This window comes from Vombatus ursinus, unplaced genomic scaffold (assembly GCF_900497805.2).
Source record: "Vombatus ursinus unplaced genomic scaffold, bare-nosed wombat genome assembly UNPS02009062.1, whole genome shotgun sequence".
In the NCBI taxonomy this organism is placed as follows: domain Eukaryota; kingdom Metazoa; phylum Chordata; class Mammalia; order Diprotodontia; family Vombatidae; genus Vombatus; species Vombatus ursinus.
The window spans coordinates 7,198,052-7,222,252 of NW_020948840.1; the positions used below are offsets into that span (position 1 = coordinate 7,198,052).

At 35.6% G+C, this 24,201-nt stretch overlaps 1 protein-coding gene across 2 annotated transcripts in view; it reads left to right on the plus strand.

The window, feature by feature from the left end:
• HEATR5B (HEAT repeat containing 5B) overlaps positions 1-24,201 on the plus strand; it is a 133,537-nt gene that overhangs the window by 64,095 nt on the left and 45,241 nt on the right. For both annotated transcript variants that reach the window (XM_027850505.1, XM_027850504.1), the window contains 4 exons: positions 9,074-9,263; positions 10,753-10,922; positions 18,016-18,160; positions 21,797-22,036. In XM_027850505.1, coding sequence (XP_027706306.1) covers positions 9,074-9,263; positions 10,753-10,922; positions 18,016-18,160; positions 21,797-22,036 — 745 coding nt within the window. The remainder of the gene's footprint in view (positions 1-9,073; positions 9,264-10,752; positions 10,923-18,015; positions 18,161-21,796; positions 22,037-24,201) is intronic.

Genomic DNA, 24,201 nt, shown 5'->3' on the forward strand with positions numbered 1-24,201 from the left:
AATGTACCCCTACCCCACTTTTCAGAGGAGAGGAAATATGGGAATGGAATGTTGTATATACTGTTGGAAATAATGTGTTGATTGTTTTTTTAACTACCTTTTTCTCTTTTTAAAATCTTTAGTCTTTATCACAGGGCATATCTGAAATAAAAGTGTTCAGAAAACCCCCCAAAAATATCAAGATTAAAAACAACAAAAAAAAGTGCTACACTTTCCCAAATTTCATCTATTCTGACCTTCCAGTTCTGGACCCAGTTCTTTGTCAATCTCCAGTTTCTGTTTAAGATTAAAGGATGATATATCTAGAGTTGGAGGGAATCTTAACAACCATCTAGTCTAATTCTTTCATTTTACAGATGAAGAAACTGAGGCCCCAAGAGATGAATTGCCCAAGATCACATAAGTAGTAAGCAACAGAGCCAGGATTTGACTCCAAATCCTCTGACTCCAAATCTAATACCCTTTTACACCACACTAAGTTAATTGACTGCATATTATAGTCTGCATTTTATATTCATTGTTTGCTTGAGATTTGCTTTATGATTCATTAGTCCCATTTTTTAAGGGCTAACTGCAACCAGTTTAATGTAGTAAAAAAAAAAATCATTTGGACAACCCTAGTGAATCACTTTTCCATTTAAATTTTGCACGATATCCTCCATGATGGTGGCAAGCAACTTTAGTGAGCATATGCCACCTTGTTTTGGAAATGGAGAACCTTCCCAGATTACTCTAAAACCATCTCTACCATTTTTTATAACACAGTATTTTCCATCACATTTATATACCATAACTTGTTTAGCCATTCCTCAGTTTATGAGCATCCCTTCAGATTCCCACACTTTACTTCTTCAAAAAGAGCTATAAATATTTCATACATCCTTAGAGTTTGTTTTGTTTAGAACTAATCCCTTCCTTAATCCACCTTGCCCCCAATACCCTCTTCCCATTCTGGTCAATTTCTTTGTTGAATGAAATGTATTTTGTAATGAACTTTTATTTATTCTTCTCTCTTTTGATCAGTTTAGATGAGAGTCAAGTTTCTAGGGTCAACTGTGTCTTCTCTCCTCCCCACCCCCCAACCCTGGCCTCATCTGGTTTATATGTATGTCTACTTTTCTTCCCTGATTATGTGAGGTTATTTCCATTTTGCCCTCTGATTCTAAGAGACCTGGATAGCTTCCTTTTAAGATTTCTTGAAATAGGATGTGTAGGGGCTTTTTTTTTTGGTCATGGCAATTGGTCAGTCCAATGATTCTTAATTTCTTTTCTTTGTTCTGTTTTCTAGGTCAATTTTTCCTATGAGATACCTTACATTAAAAAAATTTCAGTCTTATAACTTTGTTTTAATATTTTTTGCTATCTCATGGGATCATTGGCTTCTATTTGGTCAGTTTGGATTTTTAGGGAGTTTGTTGCTTACTCAAGGTTTTGTACCTTTTGTGCCAACCTATTAATTACCTTTCCAATTCTTTCTTCCATTTGTTCTCATTTCTTTTCCAGTTTTTTCCTTTAGAACTCTCATTCCTTTAACAAAAAAAAAAATCTTAATTCTGTTTTTTAAACTCTTAATTGGTCTCATATAGGAGTTTTAGTTAAAAGGTGCCCAAGTGGTGTTTTTCTCTTTCTACTTTTCAGACTGCTCTTTTTCGCTCTCCTTTCCTAGTTCCTTATGCATGCCCACTAACTGAAGATGTCCTTTAGGGCTCTGTCTTGGGCCCTCTTGTCTATCGTTCTCTACTACTTCACTTGCTCATCTTATCAACTCCCATACCCAATCTATCACCAAGGCTTGTTGATTTCACCTTTCCAACATTTCTTGAATATATGCCTCCTTTCATCTGTTACTGCCTTTGCTCTGGTACAGGTCCATATCACCTCATTCCTGGACTATTGCAAAAGTCTACTGGTTAGTCTCCCTACCACAATGCTCTTGCTACTCCAGTCCATCTTCCATTCAGTTACAAAGTGATTTTCTTAAAGCACAGATCCAACTATGTCACCCTTGTACTCAGTGAATTTCAGTGGTTATCTATCACCTCCAGGATCAAATATAAAATCCTGTGTTTGTAACCAACATCATTCCCACCTCTCTCCCCCCTAGTTTTCTTACACCTTACTGTCTGCCACATCTTTGATCCAGTGACATTGACTCCTTACTTTTGCACAAACAAGACATTTCATCTCTTAGCTCTGGGCATTTTCTCTGGCCCCCTTCACTCCTCCCCCCCATATTGCTGGAATACTTTCCCTCCTCATCTCTGCCTCTTGGCTTCCTTCAGGTCCCAACTAAAATCCTGCCATGTATAGGAAGCCTTTCCCAGTCCCTCTTAATTATAGTGCTTTTCCTCTCGATTATTTCCTCTTACTCTGTATATAGCTTGTTTATACATATTTATTTTCTTCTTGTCTCCCTAATTAGATTGTCGGCTCCTTGATGGCAGGGACTTTTGCCTCTTTTTGTGTACCTCATGCTTAGTATAATGCCTGACTTAGTAGGGACTTAATGAATACTGACTAACTAGACGTCTGACTGAGCAGGACTGACTGAGGCTTTGCTTGTAGATTTTGTGGAGTTGTTCTTTTCTTCTGGGTTTGTTTCGTTAAGTGCCCTTGTCATCATAATAGCTTTTTATGGTAGTATTGTTTTTTATTTGCTTATTCTTCCAACCTACTTCCTGACTTTGGACTTGATTAGGGTTAAGTATGGAAAGTCTAGTTTGATCCTGTTGTTTTCTTAGCTTATTTATAAGCATTATTTTAGGATCTGAGGGACAACTCGGGCTTAGGACCTATAAACTTTCAGTGCTCTCAAATTGATCTTACTTACAGCAAAGACTGATTGTTGTCCCCAGTCTGAGCTCTAAAAGTTCCTGACCTGAATTTGGGTCTACAGTAGAGTGCTGCTGGTTCAGAGTTACAGAACTGTTGGCTTCTTTGAGTTTGGAATTTCTTCTGCTTATTCCTCTGTAGGCTTCTGACTAGGCTAAAGGCTGGAACTGATAAACTAATCTGTTTCTGGAGTCTGAATCACATCACTCCTGTGTGCTTCTGACTTCACTTCTCTCAGTATGCTTCTAGTTCTTGAGATCATTGTGGAAAGAGGGACAGAGAGGAAGGGAGGCCACCTTGGATCTGTGGCCTGAAACTAGGTAGTGAGCAACAAAACTGCCAGTTCACACGGGTCCCCATCATGGTGTCCCAGAATGGGTATTGGGGCACCCCAGAATGGATCTGTGAATTCTTTCTTGTCCTGGTTCATGCCCTTCCTTGGTGGTTGGAGTATTCCACATGTGGCATGTTCCACACTAGGCCATGTCCCCAAACCTTTCTTTTTGCCTATGCTAACTTATATTAGAAGAATAGATTCACTGTAGCTTTTTCTTGGAGTTCCCCATCAGGATTTAGTTTGTTATGTTTTTTAGATGTGTTTGGAAGAGCTGAGTGGGGGAAGCTCCTCACTCCATTGCTTCCTTCTACTGTCCCAGTTACATTTTCTAATAGATTTTCTCCTCCATGATTTAAGTATATGATAACTTGGTTTGAAGCATTTCATCAAATTTTACATAAAACTTTCAAGTCATCTTCCTCGATAAATTTTTGGCACAAAAACTGTAACGGTTTTTCTGGTCTCTTTTGAACTTCTAGCTCCAAATGCTATGACCATGTGTAGAATCACCTTCACCTCATGATTTAGGCATTAGAGTTGGACCTGAAATTGTGCCTATATTCCAGGTTGTTATTATTTAATTCTTAGTATCTAATATTTTCTCATTAAAGATCTTTTTGTTTTTCTATATCTGTAGTGGTGTAACTATGACTTTTGGGTGTATAATGTGTGAAAGTTGAGAAGCAGCAAATTTAGGCTTAATATAAGGACAAACTTTGTGAAGATTAAAACTAGAAATGTCACAGAGGTCATAGTGGAGGTAATGCTTTAGGAGATGGTGTATTCAGTCTTGTAGGCAGACAACGGATTTTCATGTATGCTATAAAGGGATCCTCTTTTAGGTGTTAATTTGGGACAGGATGGTTTTTGCTGTTCCCTCCAACTTGGAAATTCTGAGATTTTTGAAATTTTACTTTGGAGATATATTAGTAGTCGCCATTAACCCAAAATGCCACACATCGAACATTTGCTCTAAAAGTTTTTCAAAAGGCTCTCGTGAAAGACGTTTTGAGCATCTCACTGTAAAAATTTATTTTAGTGGAAAACAATTGGTAAAGCAACAGCAACGTTGTAAAGAAGACTTAAGAACACTGAGCATTGCCATGATTCCAGAGGAGTAATAATGAAGTTTTCTGACAGAGGGATGTAGGATTTAAGGGGCAGAATGTGATAAGCTTTTGGACATGGAAAATGCATGGACTTGCTTTGCTTGAAAATGCCTATTTGTTACAAAGATTGTGGTTTATTTTTCATTTGAGGCTTAGGGATAAGGAGAGGTGGGGCAAGACACTTTAAAACAGTGTCATTGAAGCATTTTTGAAAATCAAAAAGACAACAGAAAGATTCATAAGGAAACATAATTAAGCGGGATAACTTTGAAAGTAACATGATGAATTTACTATGATTTTTAAAAAACAAGCTGTACATAATAAGGATGCACAGTTTCATTTATTTTCATTTTATGTTCTACTTTCTACATAGAAATATTCCTTTTGGGGAGAGTATACATTCTCAGGATTTTTAAATAGTTTTAATTTTTTTCAATTATGTGTGAAGACAATTTAAAAAATTCATTTAAAAATTTTTGAGTTTCAAATTTTCTCTCTCCTCCCTTCCTAAAATGTTAAGCAATTTGAGGCAGGTTATATGTGTGCAATCATTTAAAAATATTTCCATGTTAGTCATGTGGTGAGAGAAGAAACAGGCCAAAAGAAAAGGGCCACAAAAAAAATTAAGAAAGTGAAAATAGTATGCTTTGATTTGCATTCAGACTATGTCAGTGCTTTCCCTGAATTTGAATAGCATTTTCCATAATGAATCCTTTGAAATTGTCTTGGATCATTGTATTGCTGAGAAGAGCTAAGTTATTCATAGTTGATCATTGCACAATGTTGCTGTTACTATGTACAGTGTTCATCTGGTTCTGCTCACTTCAGTTCATGTAAGTCCAGTTTTTTCTGAAATCTGCCTGCTTATCAATAATATTCCATTACATTTATATACCACAACTTGTTCACCCATTCCCTAATTGATGGACATACCCTCAATTTCTAGTTCTTTGCCACCACGAAAAGAGTTGCTATAAATATTTTTGTACATGTAAGTTTTTTTTTCCTTTTTTTATGATCTCTTCGAGATATAGACCTAATATTGTCATTGCTGGTTCAAAGGGTATGCATAGTTTGGTTGCCCTTTGGGCATAGTTCCAAATTGCTCTCCAGAATATTGGATCAGTTTATAACTCCACCAACAGTGCATTAGTGTCCTAATTTTCCCATGTCATTTTCCTTTTCGGTTATGTTAGCCAGTCTGATGGGTGTGAGGTGTTTCCTCCAAGTTGTTTTAATTTGCATTTCTCTAATCAGTAGTGATTTAAAACATTTTTATGAGTATAAATAGCTTTGATTTCTTCATCTGAAAACTGTTTGTTCATATCCTTTGACCATTTATCAATTGGGGAATGGCTTACATTCTTATAAATTTGATTTCGTTCTCTGTATATTTGAGAAATGAGGCCTGTATCAGAGACACTTGCTATAAAAATTCTTTCCCAACTTTGTTTTCCTTCTAATCTTGATTGCCTTGGTTTTGTTTGTGCAAACATCTTTTTAATTTAATATTATCAAAACTATCTCATTTATTTCCCATAATCCTCTCTAATCTCTTGTTTAGTTAAAAATTCTTCCTTTCTCCATATATCTGACATGTAAACTATTCTTTGCTTTTCTGATTTGCTTATGGTATCACCCTTTATGTCTAAATTACGTACCCATTTTGACTTGATCTTAGTATACAGTGTAAGATACTGGTGTATGCCTGGTTTCTGCCATATTGTTTTTCTGTTTTCTGAAGCAGTTTTTGTTAAATAGCGAGTTCTTATCCCAGAGGTTGGGTCTTTGGGTTTATCAATCACTAGATTACTATGATCATTTACTACTGTGTCTTGTGTACCTAATCTATTCCACTGATCTACCACTCTATTTCTTAGTCAATACCAGATAGTTTTTGATTGATGCTTTATAATATAGTTTGAGATCTGGTATGGCTAAGCCACCTTGCTTGGCATTTTTTTTTCATTAATTCCCTTGGTATTCTTGACCTTTTGTTCTTCCAGACGAATTTTCTTATTATTTTTTCCTAGCTCTACAAAGTGGTTTTTTGGTAGTTTGATTGGTAAGGCACTGAATTAGTAAATTAATTTAGGTAGAATTACCATTTTTATTATATTGCTTTGGCCTACTCACAAATAATTGTTATTATTGCAATTATTTAGATCTGCCTTTGTATGAAAAATGTTTTGTAATTGTATTCATATAGTTCCTGGGTTTGTCTAGTTAGATAGACTTCCAAGTTTTTTATATTGTCTACGGTTATTTTATTTTATTTTATTTTTGGCTAGGCAATGGGGCTAAGTGACTTGCCCAGGGTCACACAGCTAGTAAGTGTCAAGTGTCTGAGGTCGGATTTGAACTCAGGTCCTCCTGACTCCAGGGCCGGTGCTCTATCCACCTAGCTGCCCCATCTACAGTTATTTTAAATGGAATTTCTCTTTCTATCTCTTGCTGCTGGGCCTTGTTGGTAAAATATAGAAATGCTGATGATTTATGTGGGTTTATTTTATAACCTGCAACTTTGCTAAAGTTGTTAATAATTTCTAGTAGTTTTTTTGTTGATTCTCCAGGATTCTGTAAGTATACCATATTTCATCTGCTAAGAGTGGTAATTTTATTTCCTCAGTGTCCATTCTAATTCCTTCAATTTCTTTTTCTTTTCTTATTGCTATCACTAACATTTCTAGAACAGTAGTAAAAAATAGTGGTAATAATGGGCATCTTTGCTTCACACCTGATCTTATTCGGAAGGCTTCCAGCTTATCCCCATGACAGATAATGCTTGCTGATTGTTTTATATAGATACTGAATAACATTTTAAGGAAAGCTCCATTTATTCCTATGCTGTCTAATGTTTTTAATAGGAATGGGTGCTGTCTTTTGTCAAAAGCTTTTTCTGCATCTATTGAAATAATCATATGATTTCTGTTGGTTTTGTTATTGATATAGTCAATTATGCTGATAATTTTCCTAATATTGAACCAGCCTTTATTCCTGGTATAAATTCCACCTGGTCATAATGTATAATCCTTGTGATTTATTGCTGTAATCTCCTTGCTAGTATTTTATTTAAAAATTTTGCGTCAGTATTCATTAGATAAATTGGTCAATTGGTTTTCTTTCTCTGTTTTTGCTCTTCCTGGTATAGGTATCAGCACCATATTTGTGTCATAAAAAGAATTTGGTAGGACTCCTTCTTTGCCTGTTTTTCCAAATAGTTTATATAGTATTGGAATTAATAGTTATTTAAATGTATGGTAGAATTCACTTGTGAATCCATTCGGTCTTGGGATTTTTTCTTAGGGAGTTCATTGATGGCTTGTTCAATTTCTTTTCCTAAGATGGAGTTATTTAAGTATTCCATCTAGGCAATTTGTAATTTTGTAAACTTTCATCCATTTCTCTTAGAATTTCAGATTTATTGACATATGATTGGGCAAAATATTTTCTAATGAATGCTTTAATTTCATCTTCATTGGTGGTGAACAGAATTTTTTAAAAAATTAAAAATAATAAAATTTTTACTTCAAAAATTCTTTCAGATCAGAAGGATAAAATAAGGACATTACTAAAGACAGGACAGTATTCTTATAATAGTTTTTATTTTTTGAGTGTCTTGTACTTAATAGGATGTTTTATAAGTATTTGTAAACGAAACCAAATTAAAATGCCTAGATTATAGTTTGCCCACATTCCCAAAACAGAAGCAAAGTACTATAGAACAAAAGTTTTTGTTCTATGGACCATTCTCCAAGGGAACCTTAGCTGTTGTTTTATAAAGTATTTTATTATTATTATTATTTGTTGTTATAAAGTAGATCATTGTGGGTTTTTTTATTTGTTTGTTTTTTGTTTTTTTGCATAAGGTGTTTAAAGAATACAGGGCAGCTAGGTGGTGCAGGTGGATAGAGTGGCCTGGAGCCAGGAATACTCATCATCCTGAGTTGAAATCTGGATTCAAGCACTTACTAGCTGTGTGACCCTGGGCAAGTCACTTAATCCTATGTGCTTCAGTTCTTCATCTGTAAATGAGCTGTAGGAGGAAATGGCAAACTACTCCAGTATCTTTGCCAAGAAAACCCCAAATGAGGTCACAAAGAGTTGGACATGACTGAAATGACACAACAATAACTTAATACATTTGAAAGTCACTTAAGATGGTTATGAAAATTTAAGGTGATGTTTTAGGCAGACCTGAGTTCAAATATGGCCTCAGACACTCACTAGCTATGTGACCCTAGGTAAGGTCACTTTAACTTTTGTTTGCCTCGGTTTTCTTATCTGTAAAATGTATTCCCTGGGTTGTTGTGAAATCAAATGAGATAATAATTCTAAGCTCTTATTACAGTGCCTGGCACATAGTAAGGGCTATGTAAATGTTAATTATTAGTAGTAGTATTTTTTTTGTTTTACAAATTATTTCAATACTTCCAAGATTTTAATTTAATCTGTGGTGCTACTTATCCAAATCACTACTTAACTGTAATTTAGTATTTGGTCTATGAGAGTTTCTGTGGCCAAAAAACTGATCATCCTCTACCAAACTTGGTAATGAATCTCTCCAAACTTATTTAGGCTGGTCCTCAGACAGTAGATAACCCAGTCTATCACTGGGCCTATGCTTGAAGCCTTTGTTTGGTAAAACCTGCTAAAGCTTGTTCTACCTTGGTATGGCTTTCAAGAACATAGGGTTATTTCCATGACATGATGGGGTGGGTAAGTAAGAAATCAGTTTAAATTATCCTAATATGTTCCCCCAAATAGAGTTAAATATGTTTTCCTCTGATTTCAGACCTGGTCTCTTCATTCACTTGCTTTGATAGTGGATTCTAGCGGGCCAATGTATCGTGGCTATGTCGAACCAACTTTGTCCCTAGTTCTCACATTGCTATTGACAGTTCCACCTTCACATACAGAAGTTCATCAGTGTTTGGGTCGATGTTTAGGTGCTATAATAACCACTGTTGGACCTGAACTGCAGGGTAAGTGCATTTCAAATTTTGATGTTAAAGAAAAAGACTGTTAACCCCTGTTTTCAAAATTCTTGTTCTAGCATCATATTAATTTAAGGTTTTATAACTATTGCATGACAGTGGAAATACACAATGTCTATTCAGCATCTTATTTTGAATGTAAATTGTCTCTAAATATAAAATGAATATCAGTTAAATCTTAAGGTGACAACTCTTTGTTAGAGGGGAAGAAAGAATTTTTTCATGGAAAAAATTCTGGCTATTGGGAAATAAGTAATCTTGGGGCAGTCATATTACCACAACCTTGGTTTCTTCATCTGAAAAGCAAGAATATTGGTCCTTATATAGACTATGGCTATGTGACACAGGGCAAATTACTTAGTTACTTTCAGCCTCAGTTTCTTCAACTGTAAAATAGGGCTAACAATAGTATCTCTCATTCTGTTCTTGTGGAGATCAAATGAAATATATTGAGTACTTTGTAAATCTTAAAGTACTAATATATTTTAGCTATTATAATTGATAAAGTGAGAGCTCTTTGAAAGACAAGATGCAAATATACATTCAAAATATGATTAAATATTTCCTTAAAGTTTATATAAGACAGACTGATAGGATTTGGGGGAATATTTATTTAAACCAGTTTAGTAGTTCTTAGATCCTCCCTCCCATGGATAATGTCAGAATAAATGAATTAATATTTATTAAACATATATTATTAATAAATGCTTATGATAATGAAATAGTTTTTCCTCCCCTTCTTTCTCTTTTTTCTTCCTCTTCCTCCTCCTCTTCTTCTCCTTGTCCTTGTCTTTGTCCTTGTCCTCCTCTTTCTCCTCTTCCTTCTCCTCCTCCTCCTCTATCTCTCTCTCTCTGATCCTGCCCATCTCTCTCCCTCTCCTTCTCCCTTTACCTCTCCTTTCTCCTCCATTCAGCACTCATACCTACATCAGAACAGTATACAAAATTGTAATTTTCCACTTAGGCCATTTCCATCTATAAAACTGTTTTCTTTATATTAGGCAGATGTTTTAAATGAATTCACTGTTTAGAATGCTTTCTTTAGCATTTTTTGTGACATCTAATATGATTTCTTCTAGTCAATGTCTCTATACACATTCCCTTTAACAGTTGTTGGGAAACTGAATTTAGGGTCAAGATGAATCAACAGTAGCATTCATTAATTTTACAGGCTATGCTATTGAACGGTTTTTGGTGCTCTTCAGATTTTTTCAGGTAGGGTGGTAAAGGGGTTAAAGAATAGTACAATTTTTTCCAGAAGTTAGATCTAAGAGTAGACTTATTAAGCATCTAAACCAATAAATTAGAACTTTAGAAAATATCAGAGATATTTTCTGCCTTTAAAAATAATCTGCATCCCTAGTAAAAATGATTTGTCAATTCCTTCATGATAAAATGTAATTCTCTTTAATAATTTTTCTGATAACCTAATAAAATAATTGTATTTTTAAAAATTTTCTCTTGTACCTGGGATTAGGGAATGGAGCAACAATCTCGACAATCCGCTCTTCCTGTTTGGTTGGTTGTGCAATCACACAAGACCATTCAGATTCTCTTGTTCAGGCAGCTGCTATCTCTTGCCTTCAACAGCTACATATGTTTGCCCCACGGCATGTCAATTTGTCTAGTCTGGTTCCTAGCCTTTGTGTAAGTATAAAACATTTTTTATTTACTTGTGTTGGAAGTTCAAAATTGTATTTACTAAGGAAAAAAAATGGTTGATTCTCATGATTTCTAAATTCTAGCTCTCAGCTGTAGCATATAATCCATGGGCTCACTCTGGTACTTCCCTCACTTTCTAAACTTGCTTTGCCTTTTAAGAAATGTTTCAGTTAATAGCCCAAATCTCTCTTGACTAATACTTTCCCTTTCCAGACTCTGCTACTTCCTAAAACTTTGAGGGATGGTTAGTTGTAGCATTCTTTCTTGATAAAGACTGAGAGTCGGGCTTAGAATTTTACAGCTTTCTATTTCTGGTTCTTTGGCAAGCTGATGTCTACTATGTTGTTTTAAATCTTTGCATTGTAAATAGAGCATGCGATATGTTTGAGTGTCTAACATTCTGTTATGTATGATATTAAGCAATGACCATGAGATTTATTATACCAAAATAACAAAAATGGTATACTTTCAATTCTATTTCTCAAAGCAAAATTTCAGTTAATATTTTCTATATGATTTGGATTTTACACATTTTTAAACATAGTTCCAAATTAGTTGACCACTGAACCTGGTTTAGGAAGATTATTTTGGCAACTGAGATGAATAGATTGGAGAAGGCAGAAATTGGAGGCAGGGACCCCTGTTAGGATGTTGAAATGGTCTAGGACAGGTGAATGGTGATGAGGGCCTGAACTAGAGTAGTGGTCACATTTGTGAAAGAGATTTTTTGGAAATAGAATCCATAGGAGTTGGTAGCTAATTAGGATAAAGGAAAGTGACAAAGAGGGGATAAAGAGTCAAAGATCACTGAAAGATTATAAATTGCCTTTTTGTTGTTGTTTTTCTTTTATTAATGAAATTAACAAATAAATTAAATTTAAATTTAACTAAATTAAAATTAAATAAATAAGTGGAATGAATTTCATTAATTAATTATTAGTGAAATAAATTAATTGATAATTAAGTTAATGTTTTTCTTTTATTAACCTTATTAATGATTAGGCTTGCTGGATCTTCTTAAGTCCCTTTAGGATGTTGAACATTTATTATATACTCTCTAAAATAATCTTTAAGTTATTTGAAAGTTTCTCTTTGTACTTTTAACCTGTTTACTAGTGGCTTCTTTCCACAGTTGTTACTGACACAGCTAAAAAGAGCCACAAAGGGAAAAAATATCCAAAAATTTTACTCCTGCCTGTTGTGGTTCTAGTTGTCTTTTGCCAATTGCCCAATGAGACGTGTTCAGTGTCATTGTGGATAATGAAAAAGTCTGGCATTAGGCTCTGTAGTACTCATTTTTACCAGTGTTTGATTTTCTCATGGTCATTTACTAGTCAATGCTACACACACACACACACACACACACACACACACACACACACACGCACGCACACACATGCACACACACACACACACACATATACACTTTTTTATTCTGACTTTTTTAATGGAAAAAATTTTGAATGCGTCGAGAGTAGATTATGCTGTTAACTACAGTGCTTAAGCAATGGTGATTACAATAAATGAGCTTAAACCCTTTTTCCTGAGTGAATTAATGAGATCATCCCTACAGACATTCTTGTATTCAAATCCTTTTTCTTTTTATACTTTGTCCTTTCCGTTTCCTCAGCTATCTGGATCTTTTCGCACTAGATGTAAAGTTCCAATTTGTAAACTCACATTCAAATAGCATATAGGTGTGATTTGTTGAAGAAACCTATTTTCAGCCTCTATTTTTTTTTAACAGTTATGAACTTTTTATCAGAGTGATGCGTTATATGACTTGTCTGCCAAGTAACTTTGATTAGAATGAAAAGAACTGAGTCAAACAGGGTTTCCTTGTGCTTGGTCCTTTGTCTTTAATCAGTCTGTGTCAGGCAATAATTGATGGGTGATCCAGACTAATGAAGTAGTTAAAATTAGCATTATAACCTAGTGATTTTTCTGACACTCTAGTATTTCTTTTTTTGTTTTCACTTATATTAAACTCATACTTTTGAACATTAATTTGTTCACAAGCTTAACAGTTCATTAACACAGCTCTTATTTTTATGGTCACTTGAATCATCATATTTAATCTCTGAAATGCTACTGAATATTTTGTACTATAATACTTTTTTTGAAAAGGAGACCATAGTTTTAGAAAATAAGATTCTTTAATTTCTGCCCAGAATGAGTGTTTTACATACTAATGAATTCCAATAAAGTTGTTTTGATCTTGTCAAAATTATTATGTACATGTGTGGAAAGATTTTGTTTAAATCCCCAGATATACTTGGCAATTTTTGTAAGAAAACTCTTTATCTACTTTCCTATGGAGTAAATAATTCTCTAATCATTCTGTAATCATTTTTTCACCATTCAATGTGAAATTAAGTTTGCTAAAGTCTTTTGAGTAAAAAAGAGTTTAGCGTAATTAGAGAAAAAAAATTTTTTTAGAACAATTCCCACTTTGCACATCTGAAATCCTTAAAGTTAGCAGACACCATTCTTAAGTAATACCCGTTGGCTCATATCCAAGTATTGTAATCACTTCCAAAGACATTTTAAAGTTGGTTCTGAACTCATAGCATTGGTAGTAACAACTATTTTACTAAGGTCACAAAAATAAATCTTGAAATTATTAAAGCAATATGCAAAATATTTTAGTACATTCAGAAAATTATATTTCTTAGAATAATAACAATATTTTTCAGCATGATTCTGTTTGCCAGCTGACTTTAAATATTTCTGAATTACAGTTTTTGTTTTCAGAAATATTTCCCAGTTCAGATATCATTAGAATTTATATCTGTGTTGTCCAGCAGGAAATAATTTCTTATTAGGAGTTAAAGTTCATTCTTACTGTTTTCACTAACTGTATTTTAATAGTGAAAGGGCCCCTTTAAAATTAGATACTGAACTAAGCCTAGCCCTTCTTGATAGGAGTCTGAAAGCATATTGTGAATCTATAGATGTGATCTATTGAATGAAGTGTAGTAATAATATAATCTACCTCTAATTTCACTTTAGTTTCATTTAAAAATCAAAGGAGAAAATAGTGAAATATTTACTCTTGATTGAATTAAACCTAGGGAGATGTTAAATTGATTAATAATTTGTGTGCATGCCCACACACATACCCCCCCATTCCTCTCTCTTCCTACCCCCAAATGAACTCTTTGTGACATTGGCCTTTACTCTTCAGTACTGTCCTTCACTTTCACCCTTGCTTTGTCTGTAGTTTTCTTCCATCCCAGTCTTAACCCCTTGGAGAACCAACTCAATGCTACACCATCTTCTATTCTTGAATCCCTTGTTCTTTTGTCTTAACACCAACTGTACCTTGCAAAACCCCAACCTTGAATTACTTATACCATTCACTTCCTCCTTTACTCCTACTGAGTGGAAGTAGAAGATTACAAAAACCATGGTTATGGGTCTACTACAAATTTATTATAGATAATCTTACCTGGGCCCTTGCTACAGCTCTTCCTCCTCCCTAATTGATACCCTATCTCACTCACCATAGCAATTATTCCAAACCATTTCCTTTTCTTAAGCCTTCTTCCATTCTTTCAGCTGAGGACTTCATCCTTATCTGTTATCCATCTGACATCATTCCCTTTATATCTTCCTTCCATTCATCTTTGATGATGCCCTTCTGTTTGCCAAGGCTGATCTCTTATATATATCCTTGATCCCTTTCTCTCCAGCTGGAGCCCTCACCATCATTCAGTAAATTCAGTAAATATTTATTAAATTTCTACTATGTGCTGGGTACTGTGCTAAGTGCTAGGGATGCAAATAAGAAAAAGAAAGATAGTTCTTGCCTTCAAGGTGCTCATAATTTAATGGAGGAAGACAACTCACAAAAGGAAACTGAAACGCAGGAGAGTAGTGGGGAGAGAATCAAGGGGTACTGGGGGTTGGGAATTGATGTTTTGTGGAGTGAAAATCAAGCAGAACTGCTGATGGAATGTGAAGAGTTACCTGGAAAGGTTTTTTTTTTCTTTTTCTGATCTTTAGTCTCTCTCTATCTACTTTTCTCCCCCCTGCTTCCAACAAACGTGCCCAAATCTCCCCCATCCTTATAACCCTCACTACATCCTAGATTCTACTATACATGGTAGTCAAGTCAACAACACTTATTAAGTATTTATTATGTTCCAGGTACCATGCTAAGCACTAGAGATACAAACAGAAGCAATGAAAGATAGTTCCTGGAAACCCTTAAAGAGGTTATATTTTAATGGCAGAAGATATTACATAAAAGGAAATTAAAAAATGGGAAGCGGTGAGGAGAAAAGGGAGAATCCCACATTTGGGGTGCAGTAGAGAAAGCAACCCTGGACACTCAGAAACTAGGCCCAAAGAATAATTAAGTAATGAATCTCCCTGGTCTTTTAAAAAATGGAGGTTCTGGGAGGAAATGGCCAATAATAAGAGGCTAGAGATAAATAGAAGTTTTACAGAAAGAGAAGGCTACTAGAGCATAGTGGTGAAGGCAGACTGCTAGTTATCATCCTATGTCTTTCCTTCCTTTCTCAGCTAAATTCCTTGAAAAAGTCATCTGTAATTGATGCTTCCATTTCTTCCCCTCTTACTCTCTTCTGAAACTCTTTGCAGTTTGGCTTCTGACCTTCATCAGCCAACCAAAACTATTCTTTCCAAATTTTAATTGCCAAAATTAATAGTCTTTCTCCCTTCTCATCCCTCATGACCTCTGTATAGCATTTGACTTTTTTGACTTTTTTGTCATCCTATCTCTTATCAGGGTTTCTTTCTTTCTCTCTCTCTCTCTGTCTCCTTCCCTCCATCTCCTTCTCCCTCTCCCCTTCTCCCTTTTTCTCTCCCTCTAGTTCTTTTCCTGTCTATCTCACTGTCTCACTGTTCCCACTCAGTCTCCTTTCCTGGTTCTTCATCCATTCCATGCTCACTAACTGTGAATTTCCCTCAGTGCTCTGCCCTGGGCCCTCTTTTTTTTTTTCCTGCTTTTATCTCACTTGGTGATCTTATCAGATTCTCTGGGTTCATTTAGTGCCTCTATACAGATGATTTTCAGATCTATTAATCCAGCCCTAGTCTCTCTCCTGAGTTCTAGTCCTGCATCACCAAATGCCTATTGGACATTTGCAACTAGATATCCCATAGGTATCTGAAACTTAACATATGAGTAATGTGAGTAACTCATCTTTACCCTCAAATCCACCCCTCACCCAAATTTCTCTATTACTGTCAAGGGCACCACTATCCTTCTAGTCCAACATGTTCAAAACTGGTGTCATCTTCAACTTCTGGTCTCATCTTCAACTTCTCTCTCTTGCTTACTCCAACTTCTCACCTTGACAACTCCAGTTATTTGCCAAATCTTATGATTTCCTTCTTTATATTTCTCTCTTATGTCCTCGCTTCAGCACTCACAGAGCCACCACCCTATTTCAGGCTCTCATCACCTCTAGCCTGCACTATTATAATAGATGTCAAAGGCACCAAGGTCATATACTGCATCCCAAGCCATTGCCAGTCCTGATTTTTTTTATGCCACTGGACTTCAATGACTCTGGAGAGAGAGTGAATCTGACAACTTTACGCAACTCTGCCTCACAAATCCAATTCACATGTGAGTCAAGACATCACCCTGTGCTGTCACTGATCCTCTTCAAAAATGAAAGACAAACAACCACAGCTTCCTAATTGGACTCCTTGCCTCTGGTCTTGCCCCTGCTCAAGTCCATCCTCCATAGTATTGTCAAAGCAACCTTCTTAAAGTACAAGTCTGACTGTTAATACAACTTTACAATTTAGTAATAATGGTTTGCCTGCTGTTCCTTACCCATGACAATCCATTTCCTGTCTTCAAGGCTTTATGCTAGCTATTTTCCATGCCTGAAATGTTTTCCCTCTCAGCCTTTGACTCTGGGATTCCCATATACTTTCTTTAAGACTTAGCTCAAATACCGCCCCATCCATTAGTCCTTTTCCATTCCCCATAGTTGTTAGTGCCTTCCCCTCTGCCTTCCATCTACTGTGTATGTATCTATTGTGTACCTGTATTTCTCTCCCCTTAGAATGTAAGGTTTTTGAGGACAGGGACTCTTTTTACCACTTTTTTGTATTCCTAGTACTTAGTATAGTGCCTGGCACATTGTAAGTATATAAATGTTCATTGATTGATATCAATCATATTCTCTTTCTGTCTCTGTCCCTCTTTTTCCTGGCTTGTCGTTTTTGCTCTATCTACATGTCATGATTTCTAAAACCCTATCTATATATAGATAGATAGATAGATACAAAATCTAAATATATTACTATCTTTTACCTCATATTGTTGGGAAATGAGGTTTTCCAAATAACTGTAGTTAATTTTTTTTAAACTTCAAAGATTATTGTATATTTATCTACCTTCTTGAACATAACATACTTGATATAATTTAACACTAAGAAGTAGCATGATATAGTGAATGAGAACACTAGAGTTTGAGTTAGAAGATTTGGGCTCAAGTTCTGACTTTTCCATTTAATAGTTTTGTGATATTGGACAAGCTTTTTTTAGCAAGAAAAAATTGGACTAGATTGTTTTACAGGGTGCTCAGAGTTCTTAACATTCTGTGATTCTACTTTATACTTTACTCATCCAGCAATGCTTTAGTTGTTGAATCTTCTACTAAATTGTCCTAGGCTGCTTTGATTTTGAGTTTTACTTTTTATAGGCTTCTTCTTTTTACTTCTTACCTTGTTGTCAGCTGTCGTATTTTACTGTTTTTTCTGTGTCTGCCTCTAGTAATCCTTGCCCCAGCTTCATTTGTTGTTTTCATGATTTAGGAAGGCACATAACTGAGTCTGTGAAATTGTGTCTGAAAGATGAGTCAAGACCTTTTAAAGAAGGGCTGAGATTACTGGTTAATTGACTTTTCTAAAAGATTTTACTATGTGCTCAATAAACAAATTAAGCTATCAAAATATCCTACTGCAGATGGAAGACTAGAGCTTTGTATTTTCTTGTTTGTAAAAAAGCTTTTACTAGGTTGTTAACAAATTTATTTAAATAACTCAGTACCTCTTTTCTTTAATTCTTCTGATATCACTGTGCTTACAGGTTCATTTATGTAGTTCCCATTTATTACTCCGAAGGGCAGCAGTTGCATGTCTTCGGCAACTTGCACAACGAGAAGCTGCTGAAGTATGTGAATATGCTATGAGTCTTGCCAAAAATGCAGGAGACAAAGAAAGCAGTGGCATCAGTAAGTGAGCCTTGCATTTAATATTCCTTTCCATTGAAGTGTACATATGGATAATATTTTTGTTATTAAGTAATAGAATTTCAGTGTAAAAATAGAATAAAACTGTCCCCCCTTTTGGCATGTAAACTCATATATGAACATTAATATTTTAATACAAACATCTTTAAAAATACATTGTGTGACATGTGCTGTCTCTCTCTTTCCTTCTTTCTCTCTCAAATTTTGCTGCTTTTTAACCAAACATAGTAATCCAAATAGTATACTCTGTGTATTCCCTGAAGATTCCTAGAAGAATCTCTGGAATGGATAAATTGATTAATTATTTATCATATAAATAATAAAGATTTTTGAAGGTGAAGATAAGGCAACGGCTTCAAGGTGAGGCTTAGAGGCAACTGAAAGCTTTTGGCTAGTTAATATGCAACTTCAAAATAACTTTCACAGTAACAAAGAAATTCGGTTATGAGTTGATAAAAAACATCTAGCAATGCTTGCTATATAGCTAAGAAAAGCCTTAGACTTAGCCTGTCCTTTAGTTCCTTATTTTTGTGAAGAGTTCTAATCCAGTTTGGACCTCAAGAAAAGGATATCCAGTTTTGGAATACATTTGGAGTCTATGGTGACATGTAGCAACTTCTATTAGTAAAACAAGAAGCTAGAGCAAAACCCAGATGCTACAGGGACAATTCAGAATCTCCGAACTAATCCTAAAGAACAGTACATAAAAATAGCAGTATTTTCAGTAGAATAATCAAAAGATGTAATCATCCAATATACCATTAGACTGTCTATATTTTCAAGTGTCACAGTGTATGTTATTGTTAGAATGTATATATATCACAGTGCCATCTTTTTACTTGGAGGAGAAAATGCTGCATTAGGGGAAGGGAAGTAAATAAATAATAATGATAGTAATAATAGCTAACATTATAGTGCTTATTGTGTGCCAAGGACCTTGCTAAGCTTTTTCTTTTTTTTACAAATACTATCTCATTTGATCATTAGAAATTAACTGTATTACAAATAGCTAAATTAAAAGAATCAGTAAAAATCTTTTAAAAATAAAGAAATAGGGGCAGCTAGGTAGCACAGTGGATAGAGCACTGGCCCTGGAGTCAGGAGGACCTGAGTTCAAGTCCAGCCTCAGACACATAACACTTACTAGCTGTGTGACCCTGGGCAAGTCACTTAACCCCAATTGCCTAAAAACAAAAAACAAAAGGAATAAATTCAGTTTCAAATTGATAAATACTGAGCACCTTCTATATGGAAGGCACTGTGCCAGATATTTTGGGGAATAACATATAGTTTTTGCCCTCAAGGAACTTCTATCTACTATAGAACATAAGTAAATAACTATGATATAAGGTTAATGTAATAAGTGCCTTAGCAGAGATATAAAATTCTGTAACTGTTTAGAGATGAATAATACATGGAGTTGAAAGAGAGAGGAATCAAGAAAAGCTTTGTGGAGGTGATAGAATGGTGAAAGATGTTGAAGAAGGTTATTCCAGGCAGAGGGAGTACATGCAAGATGTGTTTTGGACACATTGAGTAGTCAGGCTTGGCTGGAATGTGAGGTGTGGGAAGGGGAGAAGTTCAAATTCAGACTGGGAAAGTGGGTTGGGGTCAAGTTATACATGGCCTGGAATGATTGGCTAAGGAGTTCGTACTTTATTCAGTGGGCAGGGCAGATCCATGGAAGGATTTTAAGCAGGTTTGGCAAGAGAATGTTTAGCTTGGAGAAGGGAAGATTTAGGGAGATAAAATATAGCTGTCTTCAAATATTTGAGGAGCTGTCATGTGGAAGAAGGGTGAGATATATCTGCTTGGCCCTGAAGGGAGGAATTATAAGCAAAGAGTACAAGTTGCAAAGAGTTAGACTTAGTTTCTTTGTAAGAAAAATGTTCCAACATTTTAAGCTATATAAAAACAAAATGGACTGCCTTGGGAGTCAATGGGTTTCCTTTCACTAGATATGTTGTAGAGATGATTTTTGTTCAGGTATAGATTAGACTAGAATCAGGGGTGGGGAAACCTGTGGCCTCAAGGCCACGTGTGGCCCTGTAGGCCCTCAAATGTAGCCCTTTGACTGAATTCAAATTTCACAGAACAAATCCCCTTAGTAAAAGGGGAAAACTTGTAAAACTGTAAAACTAGGACTCAATCAAAAGGCTGCACCCAACGACCTAGAAGGCCACAGGTTCCCCACCCCTGGACTAGATGTTTTCTAAGGTCTCTTTCCACCCTAAGAGATTTTGATTCTGGTAGGGGGAAAAAATGTCAACAAATTACAAGTATTTACTAAGCACTTACTATTTGCCAAACACAGTGGTAAGTATTAGGGGTTACAAAGAATGATAAATACAGCCTTTATCAGGGAGTTTACAGTTTAAATGTGGCAGACAAAATGTAAACAACTACCTGCATACAAGATATATACAGGAGAAATTGAAGGTAACCTCAGGGGGAAAGTTCTAACCTCAAGGGGGATCAAGAAAGGTTTCTTGGTGAAGGTGAGATTTTGGGTGAGATTTGAGGCAAACCAGGAGGCATAAATGAGGAAATTAGAACATGCTGGGCATGGAGGACAGCAGTAAAAATGTGTGGAGTTGAGAGAGAATTGTCTTTTACAAGGAAGAGCAAAGAAGGCTGTGTCACTGGATCACAGAATTCATGGAAGGTAGTGATGTGAAAGAAGACTAGAAAAGTAGGAGAGGACCAGGTTGTGAAGGGCTTTGAATGCCAAACAGAACATTTTGTCTTTGATCCTGGTGGTGATTGAGAGTCACTGAGGTTTATTGAGTAGGAGAATGACATAATTAGACCTGTACTTTATTAAAATCTTTTTGGCAACTAAATGGAGAATGGGATGGAGTGAGAAAATATTTGAGTCAGAGAGACCAATCAGCAGGCTATTGTAATAATCCAGACATGAGATAGTGGGACAGTTCCTTTCTCTAGCCAAGATGTGCCTCATCCTTCTTTCACATGATAGATCCTCAAATATTTGAAGACATTCTTGATTTTTTTCAACTGGTCATCATATGGCATGATATGGCAGTGTCAGATAAAGAGTGACAGAGTCAGAGACGAGAAAAGTGCATGTATGAGAGATGTTTTGATGGTAGAATCAACAGGATTTGACAGCAGATTTTACATGGGGGGTACAAGAAAGTGATGAGTCAAAGATTACACCTAAGCTGTGAGCCTGCATGACTGCGAAGATGGTGGTACCCTTCACAGTAACAGGGAAGAAAGGAGGGTTTGGATTTAGTTTTGGACATGCTGGGTTTAATATGTCTGCAAGACATCAGGCTCAAGATGGTATTTGTTATATATTTTTATTCTAAATTTTCTATCTGAATCACAGTATTTGCTAAAGACCTTATGTTGCTCTGCTCAGGACAACATATAATTCATAAAAATATGGTTCTTAGCTTTATTGCCAAATTAAATTGTAATTTATTTTGAAAAGATGGTAGCCAGAGAGTGTATTTATTTAAATAGATTGAAATTTATTCAAAGGCCTATAGTTGGTTAGCCTGTTGTGAATAAATAAGTGTTATCACAATTGTTGCCTAAGAGTAGGGCCACAGATGCTAAACATGTTCTTTTGTGAAAATTATTTTACAGATATGAATCCTTTTGCACCAGGGATCGGTCCTCGCCGTGACATCCATTGTCGGCACCGAGGTGTCAATATAACAGAAACTGGCTTGGAAGGGCTTCTTTTTGGAATGCTAGACCGGGAGACTGATCGAAAATTATGTTCTGATATCCATGACACTTTAGGACATATGCTTTCATCCCTGGCCGTAGACAAACTTTCACATTGGCTAATGCTTTGTAAGGATGTTCTGGCAGCTTCCAGTGGTATGTATTAAATGAGTGTGTTTTATTAGAACTAGCCTTATTTAGCATTTCCTTGTTTGGTTGGATGATTATATAAAATACATTTACAAATATGAAGTTAAAAGTTAGTTGTTTATGAACTTGGAACCTGGAAATCTCTGTTGTATGTGTGGACTAATTTTTAAGTAAGCTAATTTTGAATAGTAAACTTTATTTTAAAAAAATGTTTTATTAATGATTCTTTGGTGTTTTTTTACATAGCTATCACTTAGTGTCTTCTTCCCATGGAAAATTCTCTTATAACAAAGAAATACAGTTAAGAAAAACAAATGAACACATTGACTGTATCTGACAATATATTTCATGTTCTGTAATTGTAGTCCACCACCTCTCTTCTGAGAGGAGGTAAATTGTGTCTGTTGTCCTTTACGGTGATCTGAATTCTGATGCCTTTTAGAATTTTCCTTTCCATTTTTGTGGTCATTCTGTATATTTTTCTCTTAGTTTTATTTTCTTTACTAGTAAATTGATTTTCCTACTTTTCCCGATATCTGACCACATCACTTTCCTACATGATAAACTCCAGCAGCTACCTATTATTTCCAGGATCATATATACAGTCCTCTGTTTAACATTTAAAGCTCTTCACAACCTGACTCCTCCCCATCTTTTCAGTCTTTATATACATTCCTCCCTCTTTCCTCTCTACAAGGCATCCATAATGACCTACTGTTTCTCCCACGACACTCAGTCTCCTCTCTGGGACTTTGCTTTAGCTGTCCCCCATGCTTGGAATATTCTATATCCTCTGACTCTTAGAACCTCACTTGTGACCTTCTACAGGAAGTTCCCTCAGTTGTAAGAGCCTTAATCTCTAAGGTTGTCTTCCACTTACTATTGAATGTATCTTTTTATACGCATGTTGTCTTCCCCATTAGAATGTAAGCTTCTCAAGGAGAGAAAATATCTTTGCTTTTCTTTGTACCTTAGCACTTAAAAAAGCTTTTGGCACATAGTAAGTCCTTAACATACTGACTGACAAACCAGCAGTAAACTATTATTTTTTAAACAAAACAAAGGAAGGAGACAACATGTTTTCTTCTTCTTTTGACATTTTTGACATTATAGTTTTTCAGAGAGAATTTAGTTTGCATTCATATTTATTGTATTAGAAAATACCAATTTTTTTCAAAACCATTTTTTTTTACTAGCAATGTTGATATTCTTTCCTTCTTTGACTTCAATTACACTGCTTTTTTCCAGTTAATCTCTTATTTATCTTACTGCTCCTTTTCAGTCTTCTTGCTGGTTCATCATCTGGCTTCAGTCCTCTAGGTATAGGTATTCCTAAACATGCCCTTCTCCATCTCCCAATCCCCCTACCTCCACATACACCCTTTCCCTTGGTGAACTCATTAGCTCCCATGAGTTCAATAATCATATCTTTACACATGACTATTAAATCTCTTTAGCTGGCTTTAATATCACTCCTGAATTTCCAGTTCCACATCACCAACTGCCTGTAGGATATTTTCACCTGAATGTTCTATTAGTATTGTAAAATCCGATTGTTCAAAATAGAACTTGCCTTTCTTCTACCTAAACTGACCTTTCATCCAAGTGTCCTTTTTTCTTTCTTTCTTTCTTTTTTTTTAGGCAATTGAGGTTAAGTGACTTGCCCAGGGTCACACAGCTAGTTAGTGTCAAGTGTTTGGTCTGAGGCCGAATTTGTATTCTGGTCCTCCTGACTTCAGGGCTGGTGCTCTACCCACTGGCGCCACCTAGCTGCCCCTGTCCTCTTTTCCTTTAGAAGGTACTATCTTCCCCATCACAAGAGGTCTTCAAACAAAGGTTAAATGACTATTTTTAAGGGTGTGTTGCAAAGATGATTTGTTATTTGGGTATAAGTGGTATTACATAGCTGCTAGGACTTACTTTTTGAAATCTGAGATTCTATTACCTTTGTAACTTTGGGATCATACTTGATTGTTTACACTCTATTATACCTTACTTCTAGTTAGTTGGCAATTCTTTTTTTTTTGGCTAGGCAATGGGGTTAAGTGACTTGCCCAGGGTCACACAGCTAGTAAGTGTTAGATTTGAACTCAGGTCCTCTTGAATCTAAGGCTGGAGCTTATCCACTGTGTCACCTACCTGCCCCTAGTTGGCAATTCTTGTTGATTCTA